This window comes from Octopus sinensis, linkage group LG2 (genome assembly GCF_006345805.1).
Source record: "Octopus sinensis linkage group LG2, ASM634580v1, whole genome shotgun sequence".
In the NCBI taxonomy this organism is placed as follows: domain Eukaryota; kingdom Metazoa; phylum Mollusca; class Cephalopoda; order Octopoda; family Octopodidae; genus Octopus; species Octopus sinensis.
This window is the reverse complement of record NC_042998.1, coordinates 23,156,381-23,181,328: the sequence shown is the minus strand read 5'-3', so window position 1 is coordinate 23,181,328 and position 24,948 is coordinate 23,156,381. Positions and strand designations below refer to the sequence as shown.

General features: G+C 37.3%; 1 protein-coding gene across 1 annotated transcript in view; it reads left to right on the top strand.

Moving 5' to 3' along the window:
- Positions 1 to 24,714, top strand: part of LOC115232622 (zinc transporter ZIP13-like) — a 257,665-nt gene extending 232,951 nt beyond the window's left edge. Inside the window, exons 4-9 of the mRNA XM_029802616.2 lie at positions 337 to 495; positions 2,642 to 2,731; positions 15,029 to 15,142; positions 18,787 to 18,856; positions 20,948 to 21,047; positions 24,424 to 24,714. Coding sequence (XP_029658476.1) covers positions 337 to 495; positions 2,642 to 2,731; positions 15,029 to 15,142; positions 18,787 to 18,856; positions 20,948 to 21,047; positions 24,424 to 24,499 — 609 coding nt within the window. The 3' untranslated portion in view covers positions 24,500 to 24,714. The remainder of the gene's footprint in view (positions 1 to 336; positions 496 to 2,641; positions 2,732 to 15,028; positions 15,143 to 18,786; positions 18,857 to 20,947; positions 21,048 to 24,423) is intronic.
- Positions 24,715 to 24,948: the final 234 nt, after the last annotated feature.

Sequence of the window (24,948 nt, the reverse complement as noted above, 5' to 3'; positions counted from 1 at the left end):
GCATACACATACAGCCACATATAAGTGTATACACATACATAAACACACATTGAACGCAATAAAGCTAAACAGACATAAAAACCTTTGGAAGAAGTCATGAAATACTGAGAGATAAGGCGAGATCCTGTTCTTTTACAGGTATCAGTGACTTCCAAACATCAAACTAATATTATCATAGCAAATCAAAATGAAACAGAATACATGTTTGCTTGATACAGTTAATGTTGATGGCTATCGCATGATATCTGTTTCCTGTAAATTATTTTATTATTCCCAGTCATGTTCTTTTTGTATGTGGTTTGTTAATTCTGTTCCTACTTTACATTTGTTTTGCAGGAATTGAAAGAAGCTGAAGAGAAAATGCATGATTGCTCAGGGAAAGGAAACAGAACTCCATCCAAGATCAATCACAAAGAGGAATTAAATCATAACCAAAACAAAGATGTGGCCTTAACGAAACTTTCAGAGCCTGTACAAGAGACTAGATCTATAAAGGTTGGTGAAGAATAAAAGGTTTAATACACACTTCCTAAATGTGATCAGAATTGGCCCCTGAGACCTATAAGACCCTCTTCTCTCCAGGCAATTGTCCAGTGTGCATATGCCTTATGATGGCACTGTAGACAATGTAAAACATATCATGCATATATATGTATGTGTGTGGTGTGTGTATGATATGTAAGCATATATGTATATGTGTGTGTGTATGCATATGTATATGTATATATATGTGATATAATGCACAGTAAATTGGTTGGCATTAGGAAGGGCACCCAGCTGTAGAAAACCACTCTAAAACTTATATATATATATATATATATATATATATTTTTTCATTTCATTTCATCTAGTTTCAGCTCACGGGCTGTGGCCATGCTGGGACACCGCCATTCGGTGTTGCTACATGATTTTACTTCACGAATGCTTTTTAGCAATTGACATTTGGTGCATGAGAGAGTTTGATGCAGCTGCCCTCATCTGCACCTCCTGCTGTGAAGTTGGTTCATCTGGGACACCTGACAGGAAGAGGTCCAGCTTTATTTTAAAGACATCTGCATCCACCCCATGTAGGTCTCTCAGGTCCTTTGAGAGGATATTGAAGAGCTGTGGACCTCTGAAGCCCAGGCTATCACAGTATCTTGTCCTACATCTTGATTGTAAATTTGGAGTCCTTGACACTATGCAGTGGCGCCCAGTTCTAGTATTTGTGTAACTCTCGATGCCAAAGTTTGGGACAAGTCCTTCCAGGATCTTCCAGATGTATATTATGGCATATCTTTCTTGCCTACGCTCTAAGGAATAGAATCTTAATCTCTTGAGTCTTTCCCAATAGCTTATATGCTGCACAGAGGCTATCTTCTTCATGTAGCCTCGTTGGATCGCCTCAAGTTCTGTGATTAATTTGACACTGGTTGGTGACCATAGCTGAGAGCAATAGTCAAAGTGGCTTAGAACAAGTGAGGACCATCATGGTTTCCTGGTCTCTTGTTCTAAAAGCTCTAAGAATCCATCCGGTCAGCCACCTACATTTCATTGCCAATTTAGCAACATGCACATGAAAGGTTGCATCATTACTCATATAAATACCCAGGTCTCGCACTGATTGTGCCTCTGGGATTGCAATCCCTCCAGGTCCAGTGTATTTATTGGGTATTGCATTTAGTTTTGCATGCTGATAGCATAAAGCTTGAAACTTTTCAGCATTGAACTGCATGCTATTCTTTTCAGCCCACTTGTATATTTTGACCAGCTCACATTGCAGGTGCATAGTGTCTTTAGGGTTCTGTATTACTTGTGAAACTTTTGTATCATCTGCATAATTTGTGATCGTGGCTCTCTGCATATATATATATATATATATATATAATATATATATATATATATATATATATATACACACACACATACACATACATACACACACACACAGATAAACTCCAAATTGAGGGAGTGGAGCAGGTAAAAGTCAGGCTACCTGTTTCCTAGATAGCAGATCCTCTGATGTAATAATTACTTAACAAGGGGTATTCAGCTAGATATTTTCGACCTGATGAGTAGCTAGTTAATTACCTCTTGTTGAGTAATTATTACATCAGAGGATCTGCTATGTATGAAACATATGTAGCCTGAATTTTAACTGCTCCACTTCGTCAATTTGAATTATTATTTGCATTATTAGCAACTCAGGCTGCTAAATGTGAGCTATACAAAATTGTTTTCAGTTTATTCAAACTTTGATATGGGAAAAGCTTACAACCTTTGATTCCAATAAATTATTATTGTTCCTATACATTGTTTATTTTACCTACTATGGACTGCTTGAAGCTTACAAGCTTCCTACATTTAGATCCTGGGATCTTATAACTCATATATATGTATGTGTGTGTGTGTGTGTGTGTTAAATAAAACGAGACAACAAAGCCAAGGCTGTGTGGAATTTATAGGACATTTATAAAGGGAAAGGTAGTCTTACAGCTGTTTCTGTGATATTTGGGACATCCCTTCATCAGAGATGATATGAGAGAATTAACTAGAGGGAAATAGTTCATATATATATACTTTCTGCTATTCTGATGTTTCCATTTTATGTCATTGTTTAATATATATATATTTTTTTTATATGTTCTTTATTTTTTTCCAGATTAGTGGTTATTTAAATCTTCTTGCCAACATTATAGATAATTTCACTCATGGGCTTGCTGTTGGTGGAAGTTTTCTGGTATGCAATAAGGTAAACACTCTCTCTTTCTTTCTCTGTCTGTCTGTCTCTCTCTCTCTCTCTCTCTCTCTCTCTCTCTCTCTCTCTCTCTCTCCCTCTCTCTCTCTATCTATCTCTTTTTCTTTCTCTCCCTCCCCCTTGGAAACAAATGAAGGTTGGCAACAGGGAAGGCATCCAGCTGTAGAAGAATCTGCCTCAATAAACTCCACTTGATTCATGCAATCATGGAAAAGTGAACATTAAGACGATTATGATGAAGATGATCATTATCATCATTATACAGGAACTTACCTACAGCTCCAGCATCCTCATTAGATATGCAAAAATTAGATATTTCCAATTTATTCAACAATACTTATTAGGCGTATAATGTTGGTTTATCCATTTAGATTTTTATATCCATTTATTCTTTTACTTGTTTCAGTCATTTGACTGTGGCCATGCTGGAGCACCGCCTTTAGTTGAGCAAATCGACCCCATGACTTATTCTTTGTAAGCCCAGTACTTTATTCTATCGATCTTTTTTGCCGAACCGCTAAGTTACGGGGACGTAAACACACCAGCATCAGTTGTCAAGCGATGTCGATGGTACAAACACAGACACACAAACATATACACACACATACATATATATATACATATATATGATGGGCTTCTTTCAGTTTCCGTCTACCAAATCCACTCACAAGGCTTTGGTTGGCCCGAGGCTATTGTAGAAGACACTTGCCCAAGGTACCACGCAGTGGGACTGAACCCGGAGCCATGTGGTTTGTAAGCAAGCTACTTACCACACAGCCACTCCTACACCTTTTTTTTTTTTTTTTTTTTTTGCTATGGTATTTGAAAATATAGCTATTTCAAGTAGAGTTAATAAGATTACAAGCATCTCTTGCTGCACAGAAACATTGCATTCCTAAAAATTTTGCTATAACTTGGAATTCTATAAGACAAGAGCTACTTTACCATTCAACTTCCATTTTATGTAACATATAGAGAGGTCAATGGAAAAATAGATTTCTCATTATGGAATTTCCATGTGATAGCCTGCCATTGCATAGTAAATGCATTATCATCATCATCATCATCATTATCATTTAACGTCTACTTTTTCATGCTTGCATGGGTCAGACGGAATTTGTTGAGGGAGAGTTTTCTATCATTGAATGCTCTTCCTGTCACTAACCCTCACCTGTCTCTCAGCAAGGTAGAGTTTTCTCATAACCAGACAGGTTTTTCAGGGAAAACAGGAAACAAACAACATCGCTATTACGATGGGGATGCTTGTTAACAACCATCACATAGTGTCTAGACAAGGGCATACACATGCACACATGCATATCAGCATATATGATGGGCTTCTTCCAGTTTCTAGGGACTATTTTGGAACACATTTACCCAGGGTGCCGTGCAATGGAATTGAACTTAAGACTACATGGTTGAGAAGCAAGCTTCTTATACACACAGCTACACCTGTTGCTATGTAATTATAGCCTTTATCATTTTATCTTTTGTTTTTAGAGATATTGTGTATTCGGAAGGGCCTCCAGCTGTAAAAGCCTTGCCAAAGCTGACCTCGCCTGTGCTTGTACCATGTAAAAAGCACTACTCACCTCACCTGTGCTTGTGCCACATAAAAAGCACAAAGTCCACTCTGCTGAGTGGTTGGTGTTAAGAAGGGCATCCAGCTGTAAAAACCTTGCCAAAGTTGACCTCGCCTGTGCTTGTGCCACATAAAAAGCACTAAGTCGACTCTGCTGGGTGGTTGGTGTTTGGAAGGGCATCCAGATGTAAAATTCCTGCCAAAACAGTCACAGAAGTCTGATGCAGGTTTCTGCCTGGCTGGCTCTTGTGGTATTGTCCCACCCATGCTAGCATGGAACACAGACATTAAATGATGATGATGATGATGATGTGTATCTCATACTATGATGTCCAATGTGTTATTTCTTTTCTAAGAAAATAGGATATGATTTTTAAGTACAATTAGCTTCTATTTCTTGCAAATTGGGCAGCCATATAAAAGCTCCTTCCATAATTTGGCCTCAGTTGCAATAATCTATAATGGTTACTTCTGTCAAATTTTACCGTGACATGGACAATAAAGAACAGGGGGATCAATGACCTCATGTATATTTTTTTAAAATCACGTGTAGGAGTAGCTGTGTGGTAAGTAGCTTGCTTACCAACCACATGGTTCCGGGTTCAGTCCCACTGCGTGGCATCGTGGGCAAGTGTCTTCTACTATAGCCTCAGGCCGAACAAAGCCTTGTGAATGGATTTGATAGACGGAAACTGAAAGAAGCCCATCGTGTATATATATATATATATATATATATATATATATATGTATGTGTGTGTATATGTTTGTCCCCCAGCATTGCTTGACAACCGATGCCGGTGTGTTTACGTCCCCGTAACTTATTCGATAGAATAAGTATTAGGCTTACAAAGAATAAGTCCTGGGATCGATTTGCTCGACCAAAGGTGGTGCTCCAGCCTGGCCACAGTCACATAACTGAAACAAACAAAAGAGTATATTGGTTTCTTAACTCGTTATGATAAGAAACCAGATTGCTGATAGAAGCATCTTGGAACTCCTACTGGAAATCTTAAGTAACATCATCATAAAAACATTCTTGAGTCTCACAACATACAACATGCTTCCAAAAGTTCTCCCTCTCTCTCTCTTTCTTTCTCTCACTATCTTTCCCCCCTCCCTCTTCCTCCCTCTCTCTCTCTTTCTCAATCTCACCTTTTTCTTTTTGATCTTGTACTACCTGTTTCTTACGCTATTGAGAGATAAGTTTGATCCAGCCGTTGTTGTGTACATCTTATAGCAACATGCTTTTGTGGGATAAAGGTCATTGAATATTATAATAATAATAATAATAATAATAATTATTTAGGTTTGGCTTCTAGCTTCTGCTTGATTCTTTTATGTCGTTAATCTTTGATTTCGGTTTTTTGTCTTTTTTTTTTGTACTACAGATAATGTATTTGTGTATGTATTAATGTATATGCATGCTTTTTATATTACCTGCTCTCTGCCCAAATGTAAAATTCTGAAGTTTAAAATTCCTTTAATTCTACATTGTTAGTATATCATACTATAGATTTCCTATAATCTTTACCTCTCAACTAAAATTTAACTGTTTCTCCTCCTCCTCCCCAATAATAATAATAATAAAATCTTGAGAAGTACATGGAGCAAACAGGCTGCAATAAGGGTAGAGCACTTACTCCAGATGGTGCTCGAAAAATAAGGAGTGTTACCTTAGTTCACTGGTAGTGAACAGCTGGTACCGGAGTACATCTCCAGCGTTAGAAGCTGTGCAAAGACAATAAATAATGATGATAATAATTTTAAATCCCTTTTTCCATGCTGGCATGGGTTGGGTGGTCCGACATGAACAGATGAGCCAGAGGGGTGTACCAGAGTGTAATGTCTGCTTTGGTATGGTTTCTACATCTGGATATCCTTCCTAACACCATCCACTTCACAGAATGGTTTGGGATGCTTTTTATGTGGCACCAGCACACCCTGTAAAGTAGTTGGTGTTAGTAAGGGCATCCAGGCATAGAAACCATGCCAAAACAGTCAATTGGAACCTGATGCAGTTCTCCAGCTGACCAGTTCCTGTCAAACTGTCCAACCCATGCCAGCATGGAGGACAGATGTTAAATGATGATGATGGTGATGTGTATTTGTATGTATATATAAATAGATATTTATGTACAGGGTGGCCCAAAAGTCAGTTTACAGTTATCACATAGGCACTTTAAATTTCTGTTAAAACATTTTATTACATTTAAATTTCTATCTTACAAACTGAAAAGGGAACTTGACAAAATTAACTAAATTAGCATAGAATAAATGGTTTCATACTTTTTTAGAATTAAGATCTAAACTGTTACTATATGAATGCGAAAGAGATAGTTGAATAACTACAAACCTACTTTTGGGCCACCCTGTATATCCAGCTGTAGAAACCATGCCACAACAGACAATTGGAGTCTGGGCAGCTTTGCTAGCCAGTTCCATGTCAAACCATCCGACACATGCCAGCATGGAAAGTGGACATTAAGCGTTGACGATGTTTATATATATATCATCATTATCATCTTCATCATCATCATCTTCATTTAACATCCATTGTCCACGCTGGCATTGATTGGACAGTTTGACTAGGCTGGCACGCCGGAAGGCTGCACCAAACTCCAGTCAGATTTGTCATGGTTTTCTATGGCTAAATGCCCTTCCTAACACCAACTGCTCCAAGAGAGTAATGGGTGCTTTTACACGCCACCAGCACATATGTATGTATGTGTGTATGTATGTATGTATGTATCATCATCATTTAATGTCCATTTTCCATGCTGGCATGGGCTGGATGGTTTGACCAAGGCTGGCTGCACTAGATTCCAATCTGATTTTGGCATGGTTTATATATATATATATATATACTCTGTTGGTTATGACGGTGAGGGTCCCAGCTGATATGATCAACGGAACAGCTTGCTCATGAAATTAATGTGCAAGTGGCTGAGCACTCCACAGACACTGGGAGATTCAGAGTGACACAGAGTGTAACAAGGCTGGCCCTTTGGAATACAGCTACTACTCATTTTTGCCAGCCGAGTGGATTGGAGCAACATGAAATGAAGTGTCTTGCTCAAGGACACAATGTGTCGCTGGGAATTGAACTAATGACCTTATGATCATGAGCTGAATGCCCTAACCACTAGGCCATGTGATTTCACACACAGACAGATATTTATTTTTATATATATATATATATTACTATATGAAAAAATTTTATAACATTTTTCTAACATAACAACTTAAATATATTCTTTAACCTTATAAAACAAACCTTCTGTAATTTTTTCACTCTTTTCTATTTTCTATATATCCAACCATGTGCTTTCACACACCAACTTTCTCACCTATATATATATATATATATATATATATATATATACACACACACACACACATGTATTTGCTGATAGATATTATCCATAGAGGAGAGAGAGAGAGAGGAAGAATTTTTTTAGATGCTTGTTCATATCTTTAACATACCGAATCTCATTTCCCATTGTTCTTTTATTGTTTCTTAACCTCTTTAAACGGCTAGCACCACAACGGTTGCATGGTTGTTAAATGCTTACACTGTAACATAAACAGATAATTGTCAACTTCCAAGTAATTCCTTAATTACCAAGTCAAAAAAAAATTACGTTTTGAAAGATAACAATGAGACAGAGACACAGATAAATTTGTAATGCTGCAAAATAATTTGATAATTGTTCCGTTACTTTCTTTACATATTTGTGTTCAGTTCTCCTGGATTTTGTGAGCGTAGTGTATGTGTGTTTTATCTTTTGTTTTGTTTTTCTTTCTTGTTCTGCCACCTCTGTCTTCCTAACTTTTTACAAGTGAATCAAATTACTTTCTGTATTTGAACTAATGTCTGTCAAATGATGGAGTTGTCATCTTCATAACACTACTTGAATTATAGATAGCATTCATTTTTTGTTTGTTTTTTTTGCTTGTGTGGTAAGAAATTTGCTCCGTAACCATGTGGTTCTGGGTTCAATTCCACTGCATGGCACCTTGGGCAAGTGTTTTCTACTAAAGCCCCAGGCTGACCAAAGTCTTGTGAGTGGATTTTGTAGACGGAAACTGAAAGAAACCCTTCACACACACACACATACACACGCATATATATGTATCACCATCATCATCATCATCGTTTAACATCCATTTTCCATGCTGGCATGGGTTGGACTGTTTGACTGATGTTCGGAGAGCCAGTGGCTGCACCAGGCTCCGATCTGATCTGGCCATGTTTCTGCAGCTGGATGCTCTTCCTAACACCAACCACTCCGAGAGTGTAGTGGGTGTGTTTTACACACCACTGGCACAGGAGCCAGTCAGGCAGGCCTGGCATCGATCACATTTGGATAGTGCCTTTTATGTGCCACTGGCACAGGAGCCAGTCAGTGGTTACTGGCATTGACCACATTCGGATGGTGCTTTTTACATACCACTGGCACACAAACCAGTCAGGCGGTCCTGGCATCGACCACATCTGTGTGTTTGTCCCCACCACTATTTGACAACTGGTACTGGTTTGTTTATGTCCTTGTAACTTAGTGGTTCAGCAAAAGAGACCAATAGAATAAGTATCAGGCTTTCAAATAAATATTAAAGTTGATTTGTTCAATTAAACCCTTCAATGTGGTGCCCCAGCATGGTCACAGTCCAATGACTGAAGCAAGTAAAAGATATTTATCATAATCATCATTTTTGATAGAAAAAGTCAAAGAATGCCTGATGAGACTACAGTGGGTGTGAGTTCATGTCCACTGACAACCTTCAACTTTTTCATATCCACAAGGGTTTTGCAACCTTGTATTTACATGCCATTTTATAGCTGTATGTTATGAGCTTTGAGAACCATTATTCCACAAAATGGTTATTATATCACCACTATCTGTTACATTATGGAACCGAACAAGGAAACCCTACGCAAAACCATGGATTGCTATTTCTACCAAGGGTCCACTACCAAGTTCTACCCATGACCAATAGCCACCTCTTCAGAGTAAGTCTATCCATCTGTGCCATACATGCCCACCTGTGCTGGATAAACCATTAAGCAAAATAAGCATGTTATCAAGACGTCAAGTGAAGTGGAGGCAGCCCAGAAATGGTAAATGGTTTATGGCACAAAAGAAATCATTTTAAACTTGTTAAAATAATATTCAAAATGGTTTATATGATTGGAAATATAATTTTGAAGTATTCATGTGATGTCATAGTGAGGATCTGATCAAAGACTTTGCAATGAAAAAAAAAGTAGGAGCAAACTTTTCAAATATAGATAAAGTGGAAGTATACAAAAGTAAACATTATTTCCACATTTTACTGTTAGTTTTGTTTCATTTCGAAAAATAATTTGTTTTATAAAGAATAAAAAGTTTTGAATGGTACAAGAATGCACTATATTATAAAAAAGAATGGACTATATACCTGTTGTAATTTAGTTATCCACAGTCCAATGATATTTCGGAATACAATTCCTTCTTCAGTTATTCTTAGATGGAGTTGCTGTTATAATCGGTTTTCTAATGGCTTTTCTTTATATTTGTACCAATTATTATTATCATTATTATTTGAGAAAAGCCATTAGAAAACTGATTATAGCAGCAACTCCATCTAAGAATATCTGAAGAAGGAATTGTATTCCAAAATATCATATCAGACTATGGATGACTAGATTACAACAGGTATATAGCCCATTGTCTGTATTATAGAGCATTGTTGTACCATTCAAAACTTCTTATTCTTTACAAACAATACACAATGCTTCAAGTGAACTACGATACTCTCCTAATTTATTTTATGTTTTATTATTATTTATATTTTGATTTGCGTATGGGGGCACCAAAATCTTGTAAGTGCTTAGGGCCTCTCTGGGTTTTAATCTAGCACTGCTTGCCACTCTCACCCATCATCTTTTAACAAGTACTTCTCATCTGTCCTGTTAGTCCACTTTCCAACTTGCCTCCAGTTTACAACCAAATACTCTGTATTGTAAAGTCAAGGTGGAACGATTTATTTTATTTTATTTTCAACTTCTCATGACAAGCAGGGACTGTACTGCATTGTCCTACTTGGCAATTAAACCATCGCTGCTTTTTAATTTAACTGTCTGTTCACCTTTTTTAAGCTCCTCCGTCATTGTCAGTAATGATTTCTTGAACAGATTTCATAACCCTTTGATTTATTGCACTGGTTTAAAAGTGTCATTATTGATCATACATTGAAATGTCTGTTTCTAAGCATAGCTTGTTAGTTATGTGATATATTCGTGCTCTTCTTACAATTCCTTTTCACTACCAATTTATAGTTACTTGCAAATGACGGTTTTCTGTTTTTCTATCTCTGATGGAAAAAAAGTCAGTTTTTTTATTTATTTATCTTCTAAAACAAAAATGAAAAAAATGAGAGAGAAACAAGTTACATTCACTCTCTTTATGATTTACTCTTTTACTCTTTTACTTGTTTCAGTCATTTGACTGTGGCCATGCAGGAACACCGCCTTATTCTATCGGACTCTTTTGCCGAACCACTAAGTTACAGGGATGTAAACACACCAGCATCGGTTATCAAGCGATGTTGGGGTGACAAACACACACACATATATACATATATATGATGGGCTTTTTTTCAGTTTCCATCTACCAGATCCTCTCACAAGGCTTTGGTCGGCCTGAGGCTATAGTAGAAGACACTTGCCCAAGGTGCCACACAGCCACTTCTGTGCCTAAATAATATTTTGTTTGTATATCGAGATAACAGGTAATGAGAATGAAGGCGGTCACAGCTTCCTAACCACATGGTTTGAGGTTTGATCCCACTGTGCTATACTTGTACCTACTGCACTGTACTTGCACCTACCTTGAGCAAGTATCTTATACTATAGTTTCAAGTTGACTAATGCCTTGTGAGTGTAATTTAGTAAGCGAAAACTATGTGGAAGCTGGTTACACACATACATATACGTGTGTGTGTATACTTGTGTGTGTATCTTTCTCTGATGTACAGTAATACTTCACTTTACAGGGATCCACTTTAGGAGACCCTGGGTTTACAAGTTTTATTTTTCAAGCACAAGATCCAAATTTTGAATGAAGTGCTAAGGTTTCTACTACCATAGCAAATGCTTCTGCATGTTACCAAGAAATTTATAGAGAGCAAAAAAATGGCATAGGAGTGGCTGTGTGGTAAGTAGCTTGCTTACCAACCACATTGTTCCTTGTTCAGTCCCACTGCGTGGCACCTTGGGCAAGTGTCTTTTACTATAGCCTCGGGCCAACCAAATCCTTGTGAGTGGATTTGGTAGACAGAAACTGAAAGAAGCCCGTCGTATATATGTATATATATATGTATATGTGCGTGTGTGTATATGTTTGTGTGTCTGTGTTTCCACACACACACCCCCAACATCGCTTGACAACCGATGCTGGTGCGTTTACATCCCCGTAACTTAGCGGTTCGACAAAAGAGACCAATTGAATAAGTACTAGGCTTACAAAGAATAAGTCCTGGGATCGATTTGCTTGACTAAAGGTGGTGCTCCAGCATGGCCACAGTCAAATGACTGGAACAAGTAAAAGAGTAAAGAGAATAAGCAAACAACTCTTGACTTGTTTTTTGAAAAAGAAATCTACACGTGCTTGTGAATTGGTGATCCCATCTTCAAGTGAGGGTGTGTACAAGTCTAGTGCGAGTGAAAGTGATGCAGAAAATGATTGTAATAATAATATTATTATGCAGCACAGAATATTTATATTTTTTATTATAAATGGTCGACATTCTTTTTACTTTAAATAAAATATTATTTACATTCTACTGTTGTTTTATAGGTAAAATATTTTTCTGGGAATAAATTACAATTTATACATTGCTACCATGGGAAATTATTGTTCTGCTTTATGAGCAGTCTCCAGGAACAAATTAACTCACATACTGGAGAAAGATGTAAACACTAATGAGAAAGTTAAAAAAAAAAACAATGTCATACTTTCAAATATAAATACCTTGTGTGGTGTTTGTTCCACCCAAGTTGTATGTAATAATCCCTTGTTACTCTCATTATCAGAAATGCAATGAACCTCTAAACAATATAACCATTGTTCACCAAATGCAATATGAAATGAAGAAAAGACATCTTAATTTCTTTGTTATTTGTAACATTACCCAAAGCCACACAATATGCTGATGTATAATAAACTTCTTGACTTATAGTCTGCTTGTTCATAATTAAAACTGGGTGGCACGTAAAAGACACCATTTGAGCGGAATCGTTACCAGCATCGCCTTACTGGCACCTGTTCCGGTGGCATGTGTAAAAGATTTGAGCGAGGTCGTTGCCAGTGACACGTAAAAAAGCACCCACTACACTCTCGGAGTGGTTGGCATTAGGAAGGGCATCCAGCAGTAGAAACTCTGCCAGATCAAGATTGAAGCCTGGTGCAGCCATCTGGTTTGCCAGCCCTCAGTCATTCGTCCAACCCATGCTAGCATGGAAAGCAGACATTAAACGATGATGATGATGATGATGATAGAACATTGTGATCTTAAGAACAACAATTATTTTACATGGTTAAAAAATGTTCTTCCCAATCATGTGATTTTAGCTTCACTTCCAGTACATGGTCCTTGGGCAAGTGTCTTCTACTATTGTCCCATACTGACCAAAGAATTGGGATTGGTTTGGTCTATGGAAACTGAAAGAAGCCCAAAGTATGTGTGTGGATTTTTACATTCTGTGTCTTCATGAAACCAGTTGAGTAAAAGTAGTGGCATTATGTTGATATACCCAGTAACCAAATCATCTCATAGCTCTGTGATTTCAAAGACATTGTAAGCTTTTGTGACAGGAAGAGCATCCTGCTGTAAAAATAATGCCTTAATAACAAGTATTAATCTAACCTATGCTAACATGGTAAAATGAACAAATAAAATTTTAGCCTTGCTGTGGAAAACGAAGTGGAACCACAGGTCTTATCTTCTCATGGTCAAAAAATGTAAGATTGATCTGACTTTGATATATGTCAAAGGTAGAGAGGACCATAAAACTTTTTTTAATAAACATACAATTTTAACTTCTGAAAAAAAGAATCAAATGGTTATACTACAGGTTTATTTCTCTATGGAAAGAAAAGAAGAAAAAAATGAGTATTCTTTCTCTGATGAAAGTCTAGAAAGACTAGAAACCAATCGATCCAATCTTACTTTTTCTACCCTTGAACAGATAAAAACAATGTTTTAACCATTTGATTTGAATTAACTAATCCATGTTGGCATTAGGAAGGGCATCCAGCTGTAGAACTAAGCCAAATCAGAATGGAACCTAGTGCAGCTTCCCAGCTTGCAAGCTCTGGTCAAACTGTCCAACCCATGCCAGCATGGAAAACGAACATTAAGAGATGATGATGTTGACATCATCATTGTCATTGCATACACTTTTATGCAAATTAAACTGATTAGTTTAGCTGTGGTCAAGTTTGCACAAATTATAACTAAAGCTACAAAACTACCCATGAGCAGTATTCTTACTCTATCAAGACTATAAACTAGTTTGAGCAAGCCCACTTTATCTACCCGGGGAGAGAGATAAAACCTGTGGTGTAAACACTTTGTTTTCTGAAGCAAAACTAAAACTGTATTTGTTCATACATTTTAGTTTTTGTCTGTTTTTTTGTCTCTGCTAGCATAGGTTGGAAAAATATGAGGCATTATTTTTACAGCTGGATACTCTTTCCTGTCGTTAATTTTTACCTGGTTTTTACTTGTCAAGTTATTTTGCTTTATTGTTTTGCATGATTTAAATATTGCAGAGCTACAGGGCAAGTTGTTGTACAGCAGGGATGTCACCGTACCATCACCATGCAAAGACACAGAATGCAAAAGTCCACACACACACTCACACACACACACACACACAACACACACACACACACACACACACACGTATGTATGTATGTGTGTGTGTATATATATAATGCTCAAAATGAGGAGTAGCTAAAAAGCCGACAATTGATGAAGGGTTGTTCTTTGTGTTACTTGTCCTGTTTTCCATTTGTTTCTCTCATTGTTTGCATATTGTACTCATTTGTTTTCGTATTTCATGTTGTTTACTGTTGGTGATGTCCTGTACCCATATGTCCATGTGTGTATATATATATGGTGGTGCTATTAAGTTAGACATGGCCGAAACCTATCAAAGTAAAGTATATGTATATATATATTCTTTATATTATATATATATATATATATATATATATATATCTTATTATATTATTATATATATTATTTATATTATTTTATATATACACATACACACACACACACTGGCTTCCATTGAGATCCTGTCTACTGATTCCACTTACAAGGCATTGAATGGCTTGGAGAGGTTATAGTAGAAGCCACTTAGCCAAACTGATGCACAACTGAAATAGAACTTGAAACTACAGTGTTACAAAACAAACTATCTATTCACACAGCCATGCCTGCCACACTATGTTTAATAATAATGTTATATCTTACATTTCAAACCATAAAAATGTCCTTTTGAAGTTGTTGCATTTTGGATTTCAGATTTTCACTCTTTCATATATTTATATTCAACCTGTTTAATTCTTCTCTATTTTCTGGTTGACATTTAAACGAGAAAAAAAAGTGATTGTCAGAAAAATTTCAACTTTAAGTACTTAACTTTCCTTTTTATTCAGGTTGGAATCATAACAACATTTGCAATTCTGGTACATGAAATCCCTCATGAAGTTGGGGATTTTGCCATATTACTGCGTTCTGGTTTCGACAGGTGGAAAGCTGCAAAAGCACAGGTGAGTACATGAATACAATATTGTTCAAAAATTATTTATCACCAAATACTATCATCATCCTCATCATCATTTAACATCCGTTTTTGATGCTGCCATGGGTTAGACAGTTTTGACAGTTCAACAGGAGAGCTACACCAGACTCCATTTGTCTGTTTTAGCATGGGTTCTTTGGCTGGATGCCCTTCCTAATGCCGACCACTTTACAGAGCATACTGGGTGCTTTTTATGTGGTACCAGCAGGATCACCATGGAGGCGCAATGGCCCAGTGGTTAGGGCAGCGGACTCGCGGTCTTAAGATCACGGTTTCGATTCCCAGACCGAGCATTGTGAGTGTTTATTGAACTAAAACACCTAAAGCTCCACGAGGCTCCAGCAGGGGATGGTGGTGGTGAATCCTGCTGTACTCTTTCACCACAATATTCTCTCACTCTTTCTTCCTGTTGCTGTTGTACTTGTATTTCAAAGGGGCCAGCCTTGTCACACACTGTGTCATGCTGAATCTCCCCGAGAACTATGTTAAGGGTACATGTGTCTGTGGGATGGTCAGCCACTTGCACATTAATTTCGTGAGCTGGCTGTTCTGTTGATCGGATCAACTGGAACACACATCGTCATAACCGACGGAGTGCCATTATAGCAGGATCACCAAGTATCCTGCAAGACAAAGACCTCTCAATTTATCTTCTTTTCCTGTTTCAATTTAGTTCCTATGTTGTAGCTTTACTCATTTACTCGCTTCACTCATTGGACTACAGCCATGCTGGAGCACCACCTTGGAGGGTTTAGTTGAACAAATCAATCCCAGTATTTGTGTATAGTTTTTCAAAAGTTTGATGCTTATTCTATTGGTTTCTTTTGCTGAAGCATTAAGTTATGGGGATGTAAACAAAACAACACCAGATGTCAAGTGGTGAGGGGGGGGCAAACACATATATAACACATATTACACAGTTTCCATTTACCAAATTCAATCACAAATCATTTGTTGGTCCAGATAGAAATAGAAATAGAAAGTATTTGTTATTTGCTGATGGGAAAGTAAAGAAACGAGAGAAACTTTCTCTAAAATGGTTTCATATAACAATATTTAAATAACAACAAAAACTTCACAGACCAAGACAGAATATAAATGTTGATCATTCATGTGTATAAGTAAGTTAGGATTCATGTGTTGTTACAGTTTTTAACTATTGTGTTATTAGACTATGATTATGACATATCTGAATTTGCCTTCTGCTTTTCAAGGTTCATTTCTAAGGATGAATTTTACATGGCTGTACTTTCTAAAGTAAGATAACATTTCATAATGGGCAGAAAGGATATCATTGGATCAGTTTTGCACGGATTTCAAAATTTTCACAGACCTTGCTTTATTCTTTATACTCTTTTTATTTATCATATCAGTGTGAAGTATATTTTCCACTTAAATGTGACTAACCATTAAGGGTGGATGCTACTGTAGCTTGTAGCCCCAGGAGAACATCTTCTTCGGCTGGCTATTGACACACTTTCTGTGCCTTATCAGTATTTGCAAAGGGACGCCATCCTTCCCATCGTCGACCTGACGTGATACGCACGGACCTGGGTTTCTGGGTATTTACCCGTCGTCAGCGCATGACAATTACTGGTCTTCGATGCAAAGGGGTTCTCGTTTATACCTCATTCAGAGATTTATTATAGCTTGTTTACACTTTTTCAAGATCAGTGACTTCTCTTTCATCACTGGAAAAAGGATATATCTATTTGCATTGGGACCCCTTCGCATCGAAGACCAGTGATTGTCGTGCACTGACGATGGGTAAATATCACGTCAGGTCGACGATGGGAAGGATGGCTTCCCTTTGCAAATACTGATAGGGCACAGAAAGTGTGTCAATAGCAAGCTGGAGAAGATGTTCTCCTGGGGCTACAAGTGGCAAATATACTTCACATTGTCGTTTATCACATCCTTTTCATTTTGTTTAATTTTACATCTTCAGAAATGTTTTTGACAAGAAAATACTTCACTTCTGATTCTTAGGCATCATTTTTACTTTGGGGATAATGTTATACGTTTCTTCATTGTTTTTCTACCTATGTCAAATTTTCTGCACTGTATATATAAATGATACACATCTCTTGGTTTTTATGGTAGATTTGTGCAAATTGAAATTACAAAAAATGAGAGAGAATATTATCATACTAGCACTGATTTTTCTCTTTTTTGGTGGGGTGGTGGAGATGTTCTAACAAGTTGGGCTTTTCCATTTGAAATTGTTTTAATATGTTACTTTTTATTTCCAGAGAAATTGACTTTGTTGATATTTGAAACTTTATTACTTAATTTTGAAAATATTTTTAAAAATCTGAAAGAATAATTATAACTTGAGCATTAGTTTAGAGCATGGTTTATCTCACTAACAAAGAAATGAAATAAAAGTAAAATGAAAGGAAAATGGAAAGCTAAACAGAAACAACAAAATGGTGTTTCTGTATTTGTAAAGTCCATAAGAAAAGAAAATTTGACACAAACCAATACTTGCTAATGTGAAGCCATGCAAATTGAGTACCATGTAAGCTAATGGGCAATATTGTTGTTTGTTCCTTCTTGAGCCACGCCTGGCTCATAAGGGCTGGTTTCCTGGTTTCCTTGGCGTATAGGTTCCCCACCTGGACAGGATGCCGGTCCATCGCAGGTGAGCTGCAAGATGCAGGAGGAAAGAGTGAGAGAAAGTTGTGGCAAAAGAGTCAGCAGAAGTTCGCCATTACCTTCTGCTGGAGCTGAGTGGAGCTTAGGTGTTTTGCTCATAAACACACACATCCCCCGGTCTGATATTCAAACTCACGATCCCTCGACCACAAGTCCGCTGCTCTAACCACTAGGCCATGTGCTTCCACAATGGACAATATACTGTTGCTCAAATAATTGATGTCATTTGAAGTTGTCTCTCATGCTTGCTAAAATAATTATTAGTCATTGGCCACTGATGAAAACATCCCAATAAACCTGTTATAGATATAAGTTGACAGAAATGGTAACCATTAAGCTCCATGTCTTTCAGCAAAGGGTTCCTTCTGAAATATTAGACTTCTTTTCTTTTCCACAGCTTAAATCTAAATTTTTTATTCTGTTTGAACTACTTGTATTAATATTTACTGATTCACTGCATCAATAGTTTCTTAGATTCTATTGTTTTACCATATCTTTCAATACGTAGCCCCTCTATATTCTGGGTTTAAGTCCTGCTGTGCGCTGACTTTATCTTTCATCACTCTGAAAGATATTGGATGTATTTTATCTCTGGCCTCCTGAGTTTTCAGTCAAGTTTTCTGCCTCTTTTGGTCTGAATGATTGTAGATACTGGTAATGTTGGCTTTTGAATGTATTTGTGGTTAGTCCCATCTAATTCTTTATGACACCATAGATATATTGTGATTTTTGGAGAGGCACAATCCTTTAAGTGGAAGGTTAAAGGTTGTATGCAGTAAAAAATTGACTGCTGGTGTGAGGGCTGACTAAGTGCATGTTTTCAGTGTTGTTTTATTTGGGAAGCGATTATCCAGATAAATTCAGTCGATTATATCTGGTCACTATACATCCATAGCCAAGGGAGAAATCATTGTTACTCGTTTCTAATAATTATTTATTTATTTTTATTTTTAGATCTTAACAGCCTCAGGTGGACTTCTGGGTACTATAACAGCATTGAGTGCTGATTCCATTGAAGAAGCAGGTAGGTTTACATGAATGAATGAAATACAAATTTATGTTTTCAGTGGGAGAAATAAAAACTTTTCAGTTTATAGTGATTTATTTTAATTCAGAGATAAACACTGTGGTACTGTTGTAATTCTTTAGAAAACAGTCCTTATGCAGTTCAAATCCTAACTGGAACTACCCTTAATAACATGGGGCATCAGCTCCCAAACTTTTAAACATCAGTAAATCAGTAATCTTCCATGACCCCTTTTTTTAAATATTTAACTCTTTTCATGTCAACTTACATGAGACTGCCCCTAGTTCTGTGAAACAAGCTCCTTGTTTTAAACTGATTTATGTTAAAACCAACCATCAAAGTTTTATGTTAATTCAAGTTCCAAACACCAGATTAATAATAATTAATTTAATTCTTTATTGCCCACAAGGGGCTAAACATAGAGGGGACAAACAAGGACAGACAAATGGATTAAGTCGATTACATCGACCCCCAGTGTGTAACTGGTACTTATTTAATCAACCCCAAAAGGATGAAAGGCAAAGTTAACCTCGGTGGAATTTGAACTCAGAATGTAGCGGCAGACAAAATACCTATTTCTTTACTACCAACAAGGGGCTAAACACAGAGGGGACAAACAAGGACAGACAAACGGATTAAGTCGATGATATCGACCCCAGTGCGTAACTGGTAATTATTCAATCGACCCGAAAGGATGAAAGGCAAAGTTAACCTCGGTGGAATTTGAACTCAGAACGTAACGGAAGACGAAATACGGCTACGCATTTCACATGGCGTGCTAACGTTTCTGCCAGATCACTGCCTTTTAATAATAATGACAAAATTATTTTACTAAACGCTTCATTATTTTTAAAATAAAATGTAACAAAGGAAGTGTATTTCAGTAGAAATATGGTAATGAGAGGGTTTAAAATTTAATAAAATTAATGTTTCATACTTCCCTTCAAGAAATATTCCTGTTTTTTTGCCAATAGTAAGTGTTGTGTTGTAATTCTTACACCTAAAGCTTATTGTGTAACATATTTGCAGCTACCTTACATTTCAGTGGATATTTTAGAAGTAAGAGTTTTGTCTTCTGAACCCTTTCAGAATTTTGTCATGATTCTTAGATTAAGAACAGCTGATACGTATAGATGTGACAACTATGTATCTTCACTCCTTTACAAAATCCAAAGCACCATTCATCATCACCATAATAATGATAATACTCATTTAACATCTGCATTTCCATGCTTGCATGGGTCAGATGGAATTTTGTTCTGGCAAATTTTCTATGGCTGGATACCCATCCCATCTCAACTCTCATCTGTTTCCAGGTAAAGTAATATTTCCTTATAGCCTGATGTGTTTCTCCTGAAAGACTAGAAACAAATAACATTGCTTGTATGACAATGATGTTTGCTTGCAACTATCATGTAATGTCAAAACAAGAGTACACTTAAACACACACCTACCTACATACATGCACACGTACACACAAATGTATATAGCTTGCTTCCCTAGCCATTGGTGGGGGTGGTATCATTCAAAAGCTAAAAGGATGCAAAGCACATTGTGACCAGTTATGTATAACAACATCCAATAGTCTGGTCAATCAATTGGTATACACACAATGGGCTTCTTTCAGTTTCCATCTACCAAATCCACCCACAAGGCTTTTGTTGGGTCAAGGCTATAGTTGGGCATAGTGAGATTGAACCAAGGGCCACACAGTTGGGCCACAGTCACATGACTGAAACAAGTTAATAGTTTAAAGTAATGATAAGGAGAACAGATTTTTCACTTCGATAATTTTATTTAACAGTTATTTACAGCATCCTTTACTGGACCTACATGCATTTCAACTGTATCAATGCAGTGTGCAGTTTCTGCAGTTGAAACACATATAGGTCCCATAAAGATGTACACACACACACACATATAGCTTCTTCTAACCAAATTTCCCCCTAAAGACTTTGATGAAGCTGAGGTTATAAATAAAAAGCAAATAATTAAAAAGATGTCACAATTTTAATGTAAATATGAGCAGTTTTCATTTCTGATTTTGTTTTTGTTTTTTTGTTTTCTATCTTAATATATATATTTCAGGTATGAAGACGGCTTGGATTCTACCTTTTACCTCTGGAGGCTTTATTTATATTGCTCTTGTGTCCATTGTTCCAGAACTTGTTGAAGAAACAGAACCAAAGTAAGTATATACTTTTTTATATATTTTTAGTTCATTTTTTTTATCTTTTATTATTTATCTTTTACCTGTTTCTGTCATTAGACTGTGGTCATGCTGGGGCATCGCTTTAAGGAATTTTAGTCAAATCAATCAACCCCAATATCATCATCATCGTTTAATGTCTGCTTTCCATGCTGGCATGGGTTGGACAATTTGACTGAGGACTGGCGAACCAGATGGCTGCACCAGGCTCCAATCTGATCTGGCAGAGTTTCTACAGCTGGATGCCCTTCCTAACGCCAACCACTCCAAGAGTGTAGTGGGTGATTTTATGTGCCACTGGCACGAAGGACAGTCAGGTGGTACTGACAATGGCCATGCTCAAATGGTGTTTTTTTTACATGCCACCTGCACAGGAGCCACTCCAGCGGAATTGGCAATGACCGTGTTCAAATGTTTTTTCGCTGTTTTTTTTTTAAGCTGGTACTTATTCTATCAGTCTCTGTTGCTGAACCGCTAAGTTATGGAGATGTAAATATACCAGTACCAGTTGTCAAGTGGTAGTGGAGGGCCAAGCATACACACAGATACATATATACAATGGGCTTCTTTCAGTCTCCATCTACCAAATCCAGTCACACAGCTTTAGTCAACCTGTGGCTGTAGTAGGAGACACTTGCCCAAGGTGCCATGCAGTGGGACTGAACCCAGAACCATGTGATGAGGAAGCAAATTTCTTATCACACAGCCACTCCTGTACCTATTCTTTTACTTGTTTCAGTCATATGACTGAAGTTGACCTCGGTAGAATTTGAACGCAGAACATAAAGATGGACAAGATGCTGCCAGCTCACTGCCTTGGCTAATAATAATAATGAGGAGGAGGAGATGGTGATGGTGATGGTGATGGTGATGGTGATGATGATGATGACAACGACGACGATTGACATTCTTATGCATCCCTATGTTCTGACCTTAAGTCTCTCCAAGAGTGACTTTTGCCTCTTCTCTCATACCCTACCTACATACCTTGATGAAAATAAGTACCAGTTAGATACCAAGTTAATTTGATCGTCTGCCGCCTTTCCCAAACTTTCAGGGCATGTGTTTATCATCATCATCATTTAACGTCCATTTTCCTTGCTGGTATGGATTAGATAGTTTGATTGAGGACTGGCAAGCCAGGAGACTGCACCAGGCTCCAATCTTATCTAGCAAAGTTTCTACAGCTGGATGCCCTTCCTAATGCCAACCACTCCAAGAGTGTAGTGGGTGCTTTTTACATGCCTCCAGCACAGGGCCAGTCAAGTGGCACTGGCATCAGCCACATTTGAATGGTGCTACTTATGTGCTGCCGGCATGGGGGCCAGTCAGTGAGCACTGGCATTGACCACATTTGAATGGTGCTTTTTATGTGTCACCAGCAAAGGGGTTCAGTCAGGTGGCTCTATCCTGAGGAGAAATGTCACTGAGTTGTTTATCACCTTGAAAACTAGGATAATCTTGTCTAATCCATCTCCCTGCAATGAGCCAAAGAGGAACTTTTGTAGTCTGGTAATCTAACAGAAATATATTACCAAATCTCCCATAAACTACAGAAAAGTCCATAGGGCACATTGGATAATGTAGTCTCAGGTACACTATCAGTGAATAAAAGACAGGATGGTCATGGCTTGAATGCCCTTTGATTACAGATCTCCTCAACCAGAACTAACCTGGGGTTAAACAACAATATCCTCCCAACAATGTCAATGAATAAAAATAGAAAAATAGAATAAAAGCTCAATCCCCTAATTTGTCAGCCATGTATCAACACATTTTTTCCTGCCGTTTTCCAAATTTCCATAATCCAATTTCTCACTTGATACCTATCTTCACTTCCAATTACTACTTCTTAAATATTGCCAGTGTTGTAGTAATGTGATATATTTTGGAGTGACTTAGTTTGTAATTGTATGTCATTCATCACACACTGAGATAACATCTTGCATAGTAATAGGCAAACACTGAATATTCTTCTGTCTATCCCATGGCTTCTTGACTGTTCACAGAAATCTTCAGCAGTTTAGCTGACACTGAAATTTTCAAACATTCTTTCACACATATTGACACACATACTCATACACACAGACACACACACTCTTTTAATAACAGTTTAATTTTGTTCTACATGACTTAAAACTTTGCAGGCACATAAAACCCATCCATCCCATAAAAGTGCCTGTGTGATACAATATAAAAAGCGCCCATGCAGCACCACATAAAAAGCGCTTTTATGTGGCACCATTTGGGTGCCTTTACATCATGTGATTCTGGTGCTTTTTTATGTTGTGTCTCACAGACACTTTTATGTGGCACCACATGCATGCCTTTACATCATGTCGTTCTGGCGCTTTTTATGTGGTGCTGCATGGGCGCTTTTTATGTAGTGTCGCACAGACACTTTTATGTGGCACCACATGCATGCCTTTACATCATGTTGTTCTGGTGCTTTTTATGTGGTGCTGCATGGGCGCTTTTTATGTAGTGTCGCACAGACACTTTTATGTGGCACCACATGCATGCCTTTACATCATGTCGTTCTGGCGCTTTTTATGTGGTGCTGCATGGGCGCTTTTTATGTAGTGTCGCACAGACACTTTTATGTGGCACCACATGCATGCCTTTACATCATGTTGTTCTGGTGCTTTTTATGTGGTGCTGCATGGGCGCTTTTTATGTAGTGTCGCACAGACACTTTTATGTGGCACCACATGCATGCCTTTACATCATGTTGTTCTGGCACTTTTTATGTGGTGCTGCATGGGCGCTTTTTATGTAGTGTCGCACAGACACTTTTATGTGGCACCACATGCATGCCTTTACATCATGTTGTTCTGGCGCTTTTTATGTGGTGCTGCATGGGCGCTTTTTATGTAGTGTCGCACAGACACTTTTATGTGGCACCACATGCATGCCTTTACATCATGTTGTTCTGGCACTTTTTATGTGGTGCTGCATGGGCGCTTTTTATGTAGTGTCGCACAGACACTTTTATGTGGCACCACATGCATGCCTTTACATCATGTTGTTCTGGCGCTTTTTATGTGGTGCTGCATGGGCGCTTTTTATATGGTATCACACAGGCGCTTGTATTTGACACTGTACAGGTGCTTCTACAAGGCACTCCATAGGCACTTTAATGTGGAACCACATGTAAATGTGTGTGTGTGTCTATATGTAATATAAATGTGTGTGCGTATTGTGTGTATCATGTAGAAATGAACTAAAAGAACATTATATTTTGTCATCTTTAAAACGCACAAAATCTAAATGAATAAATAATGTGCTTCTGTTGTTGAAATCTGCTTCTGAAATATCTTTAACATATTTCTTTTGATTTTTATTTCTATTACAGGCAGTCAGCGAAACAAATAATTTGCATCATTGCAGGCATTGCTTGTATGCTTCTGGTAACATTAATCTTTGAATAAGAACTACCATTTCAACCTACATTGGCATCTCCTGTCTTTCAAGTTTCCATCCATTCATGTTCCAAAGATACTTTACTATGCGCAGAAGACTGCATTTACTTTCGGTAATATCTATTGTAAGGCATCTACAGAAAAAACCCCACCATATCTATTCTTCCAGAATGAAAGAAATAAAAGATTGAAGCTACGTTGATATATATACATATATATATATAAATATAAATATATATATATATCCATATATGTATATTAAAATATATATTTTCATATATATATTTATATATATAATTGCATATTTTGTTTCAAATGACAAAATATAAAGTATTACTAAAAAGAATATTATTTTTGTTGAAAAAAATACTTTTAGTCCATTGGAATTTGAAAAAACCAACAAATGAGCTGTCTTTATCTGTTTCATATGTCACATATGAGCAAACTGAATCCAAAAT